Source organism: Prionailurus bengalensis, chromosome D1 (genome assembly GCF_016509475.1).
Source record: "Prionailurus bengalensis isolate Pbe53 chromosome D1, Fcat_Pben_1.1_paternal_pri, whole genome shotgun sequence".
In the NCBI taxonomy this organism is placed as follows: domain Eukaryota; kingdom Metazoa; phylum Chordata; class Mammalia; order Carnivora; family Felidae; genus Prionailurus; species Prionailurus bengalensis.
This window is the reverse complement of record NC_057346.1, coordinates 69,811,176-69,820,636: the sequence shown is the minus strand read 5'-3', so window position 1 is coordinate 69,820,636 and position 9,461 is coordinate 69,811,176. Positions and strand designations below refer to the sequence as shown.

The 9,461-nt window shown below is 43.5% G+C and overlaps 1 protein-coding gene across 9 annotated transcripts in view; it reads right to left on the bottom strand.

Annotated features, from left to right (window-relative positions):
• Positions 1 to 741: 741 nt before the first annotated feature.
• The window catches only part of TEAD1 (TEA domain transcription factor 1), a 270,028-nt gene continuing 261,308 nt past the window's right edge, over positions 742 to 9,461 (bottom strand). For all 9 annotated transcript variants that reach the window (XM_043580691.1, XM_043580692.1, XM_043580696.1 and 6 more), the window contains one exon: positions 742 to 8,469. In XM_043580691.1, the coding sequence (XP_043436626.1) occupies positions 8,356 to 8,469 (114 nt within the window). In that variant the 3' untranslated portion in view covers positions 742 to 8,355. The remainder of the gene's footprint in view (positions 8,470 to 9,461) is intronic.

The following is a 9,461-nucleotide window of genomic DNA, read 5'->3' as shown; positions in this document are numbered from 1 at the left end:
GTAACAGTGCCTGGCATACATTAGGGCCTCCACGAGGTGTTCCACAGTTCCTCTCTCTCTGCCCTGAGCAGCTCAGTGGACAACAGCATTCCTCCTGAATTGTGGCTTGCCGAAGAGGTCTCTTTTCAAAGGAGAGAGGAGATGTTGTTTCTTCTCTGTTCCCACTCCCACCAGTGACTTGTGGGGTTTGAGGCACAGTTGACCTCAGCTTTCAAAGAAATGGCAGAAACAAGACCCTCTGAGGTCTAGTTCACAGACTGGAGGATCCCAGGGTACACTCGGTCTTTGTGTCAGAAGCCTAAGGTCATCACTGTTTGAAAAATTTCTCGTCTAGCCTTGAGCTACTTACGTCCACGGATTCTCAGTGAGTCGTAATGTGGGGGTCAGAGGGGAGGAAGGACGAGGCAGGAGTCCCAGCCTTAGAAGGTGAACTATTTAAGGCTCCACCACTCACCGGTTAGGGCTCCGGATGACCCATCTCTTCTGAGCCTCCATTGGGGGTAATAATGTCACTGTCATTGGAACTATTGTAAGAATGAAAGGAAACAATGTATCCACATTGTATCACAAACACTTGGCCAGTGCCAAGCACACAGTAAACTTAACTCAGTGAATCAAAGGCTTTCTTATGCACGGGTGTGCCTCATACACCCAAATCATGGAGCCCACAGCTCACCCACAACACATAATCACATGTCATTTTCAACAGCATACACTTTTGCAGATAAAAAAGGTAGCCCACACTTTCATTGTCTTTATTTTTCATTGATACCGTATGAATACAAAGTTTCTAGAAAGCTACAAAATGTCTACCACTTTATCAAGAAGGCATCAAAATGTGTCACTTTGCAAAGACATGAAAACACCTGCAGGAACTGACACAAAAATAGCATTTTTAGAGTGATGAAATAATTGCACTTAACTGTCATGGATATTAAAGTTATCACACATATGTACCGCGAAAGCTAGAATACATTTTTTTTTTTTTACAAAGCACTTTATAAAAAAATTCTCTGCACACAAACCCTATAATTTTCATATAACTATCATACTAAAGATAAATTCACTTTAAAGCCAACACTTAGAACATTTTTAAACAAAAAGGTACCAGTACCTAAACACAGACGTTAACAAATACAGGAATACTGTACTGCCGAGAGGTTTAACCGAATGCCTTTTGAAAGTTTCTGCAAACAGTTTAAGAAAACGTGTGTGAGAATTTGCCCCCACCCCCACCCCCAGATCTCCAATCTACCAAGAGGAACCTTATTACCCACAGGCAGGTTCCATAGCCCCCTCCCAGCCGCAGTACAATATCAAAGCAACCACTGAACAGATGAAGCGTTTCCGTCACAAGCCCATAGTATACACGGGACACAAAGACACAGACTGTGAGAATCCCATTAAGTCATTTAGAATGTGAACAAACACATGTGGCAAAACCAATTTACATAAAATCGAAGCATATTAAAGAATTAAAGGCTATTCGGGTTTCTTTTTTAAATGTTACAAAATTGTTTTGTTGTTTTTCAGGCACGTACTGTTTTTGTGTTTTCTTTCTTTCTTTTTTTTTCCCCCTTCTCTGCAGGCGTGAGCCTATTGACAAAGGCCTACAGAAGTGAATCTTTCCAGGAGGTAACAGGGAGATGTATTTTTCCTTTTTAAGAAGTGCAGTTAATATCTAATTTACACAGTCAAACTAGTCACAGAAAATGATCCAAAAAAATAACAATGAAAATAAAGAAATACGAGACTGGTTTCCAATTGATTTACGCCTAGATTCTGTTGGCCCCTCTCAGAGACCAGGGAAGGGCAAACCATAATGGAAAGCAGACAAAGAGTCTACCTGAGAGAGGCGGAATCTACTGGAATCTGACCCCATTTAATGAGGAGCAAGAGGGAACATAAATGCCATTTCAAATGAACTAAAGTGATGGGGCGTGGCATATGACTGACTCAACGCAAATTCACGAAGAATAAAACAAGCGATAGCTTAGGAAGTATGACAATAAATACAAATATTTCATCTCAGTTAATGGTGCGTGACCTCAGTGAAACTATCCTTGCAACGCAATACATTTTAAACACAAAACCTTCATTCTTAACGATAAGAAGCGATGATGAGTTTATGGGAGAAATCTATTGCCAAACAAAGCACAGTAACAGTTGAGAAGAGAAGCAGGGAAACAAGTAATTGATTAATTTCTTTCAAGTTGTGGTGGAGTAAACTAGCAGGGAGGGGTTGGATACAAGCAGCTGACTAGCGCTTGTGTTAGGTCAGTTTCCTTTTCATCACTGGATTTTTTTTTTTTTTTCTTGTAGAAATTTCTATACTCACAACTTGGTGTGGGTAGGAATCACTCCTGAAATTTCAGAGCCCAGACAGGGTATTCTTAAAGACACCAGGTGGAGACGAAAGAACATACGCATTAAGAGTTCAGAGGCTAACTTTCAAAGATGTCTGATGTCATTTTGAAGTCTATATTGGTAAAGGACAATTTTTTTTTTTTTTTCTCCTGGCTTTTGTTTGGCTGGTGTTTTTGCCTTCTGGTCCTTTCCACTCCTCTTCCTTACCTCTAACAGTTTTCCCAAGCTACACAAGGTTTGGATAAAAGCCAACACGGACTCTAGAGAGTTGCCCTTTTGAGGGCTGGAACATTCTTTGAAAATGCCGAATTGTGAATGGTGCTCTTTGGAAGTTTCTCATAGCACATTCATACACAACACTCAGAGTCAACATCTGCGCCGTAAGAAGAACACTTCAATTGTCATGACCCTAACTCGCTTTTTGTTCTGCACGGTCATCTCAGTTTGAGGCTTCTAGCTCTCGGCATGGTATCACTGTGTAAACCAGGTAAGTGCGCACGGTCGTCCGGATGGAAAAGTGAGCCTCCAGAGACTGGACACGAACAGAAGGGGAAGGACGGATCTGTCCACCGGCCGGAAGTCTGCCGTTTGTGTGCAAGTCCCCTCACGTGGACGTGGGGCTGGGTGGCGAGCGGAGGGGACACCTGGGTCGCTGGCACACACAGACAGGACAACGACAGTTCCCGGGGGCCCTCCTCCCGCGGCGTGCCACTGGTGACTGGTGGCGGCCACAGGCAGGGTCCGCGTCGCACCCTTGTGGACAGAGGCCTGTGGTTGGTTACTCATCCTGGTAAACCAAAGGCATTACGGTGATCTCAGAATATTTTTGGTCTCTCTACAAATTTACCACGGCAGCACTTTTCTAAGCTGGAATCTCACACCAAAGGCACTTCCATGCTAGAGCGCAGAAGGTTCATAAATAGCTAAGTATTTGGTCGTGAATTTAAAAGGCAGCGTTAAAAGTACAATTTGTTTTTCATGGTAAACTACGAAGTTGGAAAACTTTCCATTTTGGTATATACATTGGAGAGTGCGGTCAAAGAACCCACTCACGTTCGGCTTCCGATTTTAGACCGAGTGTGGCCAGTTTCTTATAGAACCGGAGAAAAATGGGCTTACGCAAGAGAAATGAGAACGGTTTTTGCCTGCGTGGTTTCAAATACTGGGCCAATTTCGTAAATGGGCGTGGAGGGTTGGGTAAGAAAAGGCCGGCGGCATGACTAGGTATCACTAAGGCACTGCTTACTGGAACGCTTTGGCAGCTCTGAATTTAAAACTCCCTAAAAAAGTAATAACAGTAGTAAGAGAAATGCTTCCAGCTTACAAAAGGGCTCACAGTTCCGAGGCAGCCTTTTGCACTGCGCACCCTACATGCAACATCTCAAAGATTTAAGGCTTTTCAGAAATGACATGTGCAGGGCTTTGCCACAGAAACAGCAACAGAAAGAAAGAAGCAATGCAGACATTTCCTCTCAATGTCACAGGTGTGAACACCAACGCACAGAATTGGTTCTACCCTTCATTAGGACAGGTGTGGTGTACCAGACAGAGCATATACAAACTTATACAAATTGTATGTACCTGGTTTGGTAAAATCGACTGTCATCTCATACAATTCAAATAATTTACGGTTGTACAAAAACAGACTGCTAAAGCCGCTACGGTATCGAGACCTAAAGAAGCCTTGGGTTTAAGTCCTCTGGGGACCTGTAACACCAAGTGCCGGGAACCGGGGCTGCTTTTTGGCTGGTCTGAGTGTGGGACTTTGCTGCTGGGATGTTTGGCAAAAAGAAATTGGACTCAGAGTCTGGGGCAGGTGAATTGTCCTCAGGGTAAGCGAAAAGGCTCATCAGCTTTCATATCTGCTTGTGCGTGTCTCGCGTAGCTCCAAGCGGACCAGAGGCTCCATGTGAGAAGTAACATCAGCATCGGGCGGGGGGGGGGGGGAGGGATGCTATTACTCTGGCTGAGGGGGACGGTTCTTAATCTTCCCCCTCTCTTCTGACCTGAGCTTGTGCACACCTTTGTAGGGATCAGGTAGCCTCGAGCACCGGAGAGGAACAACCTCCACCAGGAGAGGCCAAGGATTAAGTGACAAGGTCCCAGAGCCTCCTCATCCTCATTCTGTCATTAACTAGCTGGGTGACTTTCAGCAGGTCACTTCCACTCTGGGCCTCAACTTTCTCATTGGCTAAATGAAAGACGGTAGATTGTGCCCTCTTGTAGCTCAATTAAAAAAAACAAACAAAAAACCTATCAGCCCTCTTCCAGAACTGGTCCCTCTCTCCAACATCCCTAAAGATGAAAAGAAGTGTTCCAAAGGCTTCCATAAATTCTAACAACGGCACTGAAGGTAGGGCAGAAAGTAGAAGACCAGAGGAAGTTCACTGAAATGATGACAGCTTCGATCAGGAGACCCATAAGCTTCTGAGGAATCATGAAAATAGCCGGAACTTCCTTTCAAGCTGGTACACGAAAACCTGAAGATCAAATTCCAAATGCACCTAACATAGAGGTGCAAGTGGATTATCCGCCCGAAGCAAGGGATACTTTGTAGCGAGACAGACTCTGCAGTTAAATAGAAGCTCTGAACTGGAAGAGACCTGGACATAATGTCATTTGAGTAATATTCCTACCTGCCTCTTAATGTCCTGAAACAAGGCTCCCAGGAGAGCAAGACTTCTAAGGGTGAAATGGAAGGAAACCAGAAAATCTCAAATATGCTATTGGTGACCTGTAAGACCTAGGGCCGTGCTTCTCAACGGGGGGCAGTGCTGTGCTCCGTGGGATACCAGGCAATGTCTGGAGACATTCTGGATTGTGGCAGCTGAGGCAGGGTGGGCAAGAGGCCAGGGATACTGTTAAACTTCCTACAATGCACAGGATAGTCCCACACAACAAGGAACTGCGCCAAACTGTCTGGTGTCGAGGTTTAGAAACCCTGGCTTGGCATAGCTTAGGCCTTCTGGGATTCTACCTGTTCTGAAAAAGTCCTGATTGTAATTTTAGGTCTCTTGCTAAGATGGAAACAAATGCCAACAGACCAGAGTCCAGTTCTTTAGTGCCTCCCTGTCTAAGCTGTGGTAAATCAGCCTCCAAATTCTCCAGTAAAAGCACATGATGTCTGACTCAATCCTGGTAGCAGAGGGTCACCAGGATAGATGGTACCCAAAAGAAAGCTGTAAAGACAGAGGTGTGGAGAGGCTTCTTTATGGTTTAGGAAGCTTTACATATAAAGGGTGAAGACTCTGCTATTAAGGGTGAAAGGCCAAAGACAGATCTGGATTAGGTGTTACTACACAAATCCCACCCCAGCACCTAATTTGAGAGAGATGGAGAGAGGGCCAAGTGTTTGGGTGATTGGGTCAGTGGTTAAGATAGGGAAAATATCTGCCCTGGAGAAAGTTTTAGAAGAACAAGACAAAAAGTAAAATTTTAAAGATCTTAGAAATGTCTTGAGACCAAAAAGCAATCCTCAAGGATGTTCGTGTAAATGCCCCAAACTCAACCACGAAGGCATTTTGGGGAAGAGGGCATTTGGCGGGGTGGCATTAAAGGGCCCAGCCTGTCTCTGTGAGTTCAGCAGACCGGGGTCTGCCCTTCTCTGCAGCCAACAGAACCACCCTCTAGCTGCTCTTCTGGGGTCTGTTTGTGCTTTGAAAAGTAAACCCTCAGGAGCCCTCCTGGCAGCACAGAAGACCCCATTCCTGGGTGGGAATGTGAATCGGATGCCCCTCTCCCTGAATTCTCGGATGGTTCTGGCCATGGCGGGTCATTTACACCCCTCCGTAGGGTCCTGGTCCTGGGTGAGCGGGGTTTCCTTTGAGGAAAGATGCAGGAGACGGGAGCAAAAAAAGCATCCCCGGGAGGGGTGACCAAGAGAAGTCCTTACGTATGATGACCATGGAAGAAGCTTAAATGCTTAGGCTGGAGACTAGATGGAACGGACAACTGGGGCCAATCCTTCCAAGGCCCACTTAGAATCAGAGAATAAATGTTAGTTTCTTTACAGAGGGAAGACAGATCTCATCCTGCTGGTGTGAATGAGGGATGTGCGTTCCAAATGGGAAACATTCTGCACTTTCTTCTCTGGTCTTCCCAGGAACCGGTGGCATATGAGTTTGGAACAGGTCAGGCTTGGTCCAGTGTCCTTCCCTCTGCCACAAGCCAGCCACACCCTCATGATCATGACCACCAGGCACTAATCAATACACAAGCAGGGCAGGTGGTGGGACAGGGAAGAGGGGAGGTTACTTGGAGGTGAAAGAACAGGGTGTTCATTTTCCAGCTTAATGAAAAAGTCTTAATAAGGTTCGTGACTTACAGAACTTATTCCACCATGTTAACATATGCCTGGCAAATATAAAAACGTCACTTTCCTCTGGGAAGTTGGGGAGTATGCCCTCTCTCCTTCCCAATGAAGCACTTACGGAAAAATAACCCAAGACATGTTGGCCACTTCAAACCAGCTGTGCCTGGGCAACGCTTTGGAATATTTGGGTCGGAAAGTCGAATTTCTCCTGGGAAGAGAACCTCCCAAATGAGTCTGTTTGAAAAAGTCAGAGGGCGCTGGGACTCTCAGACCTCAAACAAGTACTCTGACTTATTGAGAGACGTTGAGAAAACGGATGTCCTGTGAGAATATAGCTAGATCTATGGACACAGACTGAGATATACATACGCATCAGCACCTAGCAAATTGAGTGACACTAAATGTTCAATAAATATGTGTTGAATAACTACACATGTATATGTGTATAGAGGCATACACAAACACACACATACACATATAGTTATAGCAGGTTAATATGCATGTTGGTTCACCAGAAATAATTTATCCACAGGCTGGTGAGGATGCTTGCAAGTTTTCTGGGGAGCAGAGATGCTAAAACTGATGAGCCTTTTACTTGTTTGGTTGATGAAATTTCTCCCAGCCACAGGATTTTCTAGATTTTGCAGCTCACAGTGCAGTATTCGTGCCAATTTTAAATTTTTGTTATTAAATTTCAGTGGTTCAAACATTTACTCATCTTTATAAAAAATTTGGTTGTCCATATAAAATATAACTGCACACACAAGACTATAAACATTGTACGTTTAGATTTTCAGTATTTATCTACTTATTGCAAAAAGAGCCATCTTTTCTTTTTCATTAAATAATCATCACATTAGTACAATACAATTTTATATTTCTTAAATATACTATATATGTTAAGGATAAGGGGTGAAGTTTTCTTCCTTTGTAATACCTGTTCAAGAGTTTAATGGATTAAGAGATTAGTTTTAACCTTGAGGAAAAAAAAGTACAAATTTGTCTCATTAGAATATTTCTACCAAGCATTTAAGGCTATATTTTAACATTTGGTTTCAAAAAAGAAAGAAAAGTTTCATTTAAAAAATAATTTAGTGAATTACATTCTTTCATAACTTCCACCCTAATTAGTTACAAAGATAAGTCTAAAGATTCTTAGTTTTGTGTACTAATTTACATTTATATTTAAAGATTAATTTTACTTGTATCTTAAAACAAGAATTTTATGTTGGAAAAAAAAAAAAAGAACTAAATACATTTGTATAAAGGCTGTAAATGTCCCATGGCAAATGCTCTGTCTCAAATTTTTTCTACCACAATTAGAAACAGGTCTCTGCAGACTGAGACCCAGGTTCTTAAGGTTCATCCTTCCCAAAAAATTGTGGGCTGTGGATCTGAAGGACACATAGAAACAACTCGATTTCTCTTTTTACAACTGTACCAGAACTTCACAGCTACAATGATAGTATGAACACATGAAAAATGACTTCACTCAAACAGGATTTAGAAAAAGTCAGGGTGACCTCGGGGCCAGGGCACCCCCCTGTGTGGTGAGGTTTACAGTCAGTCATTCAGTAATGGAGAGAGAGTGTGTGTGCGCACATATGTGTGTGTGTGTGTGTGTGTGTGTGTGTGTGTGTGTATATACAGATGTCTATATATATAAATAACCATGTTCAGTCTTTTACAAGCCTGTAAATATGATGTTGTGCTCCATGTTCACTATTTGAAACTTCAAATACACAGGCCATGCAGAGAAGAGTTTCTTGTGTATCCCTGTTTGTTACCACCTGTTAAAAAAAAAGCATATATATATATATATATATATATACACACACACACACACACACACACACACATACAGATAGAAAAACTCACATGGATGAAGACATACTCCATCTGTACCACGACAACTAGGATTTGCTTGGAGAGGAACAGTCTCAAGTCCAGCAGGTAGACTGTTGGAGGTGTTCTGGCCTGATTCTGCCCTCTCCAACAAACTCAGGCTATTCTGGGTCTGACTTGAATCCTATGTGAACTTAGGTACCATGTGTAAGAAAAACCTTCCGGACAGGGCCTCACCCATTATCTGGGTCCACGAAGAGACCACAAGAATTAGTGTGGGTTTTGGGGGAGGGTCAATTTCTTGACAACGAAGACAATTTCCTAGCATTCTGTCCCACGAGACGGGTCATTTACCCTAGGAAACGCCTCCCATCTTGTACCTAAACTTTTACGAGGTTGGTTTCACAAGGGCCAGTGATAGACATGAGCCCCACGAATGCCCTGCTCACCAACCAGCAGTGCTAGGACTCGGTAAAATAAGTAAGGAATGGTGGGAGAATTTTGTCAAAGGATCTTTCTTTTCATTTTTCATTCATATAGGCTTTAGCTTTCGAAATGTACTTGAAATACTCATCAAGTTCAATACTCATCATCTACTTCCCCTCCTGGTTGAAGTCGCTGGACTCCAGCTCTCTGTTCTTCTTGCTCATGGTCTCAGCCTGCGTTCCTATCTTGAGTGACCGGATCTGACCCAGGTCCCTGCGGCCCCTCCCTACTTCTAAGAGCCATTCTCACAAGGGACTTTCTAAAAGCCCCGTGCCTTCAAATACTTGGAGTCTGAGGGCCTAGTCCAGTGCATCGGGGGCCCCGCCCCCAGCTCTGTCAGGCTGCTTCACCCATGTTGTTTCCCTTGCCTTCTTGGTATCCAAGGGTATGGTCTCTGACTGATGACTAAAGTCTCACAAACTTGTAATTCCCCATCAGAGCACACAGTACT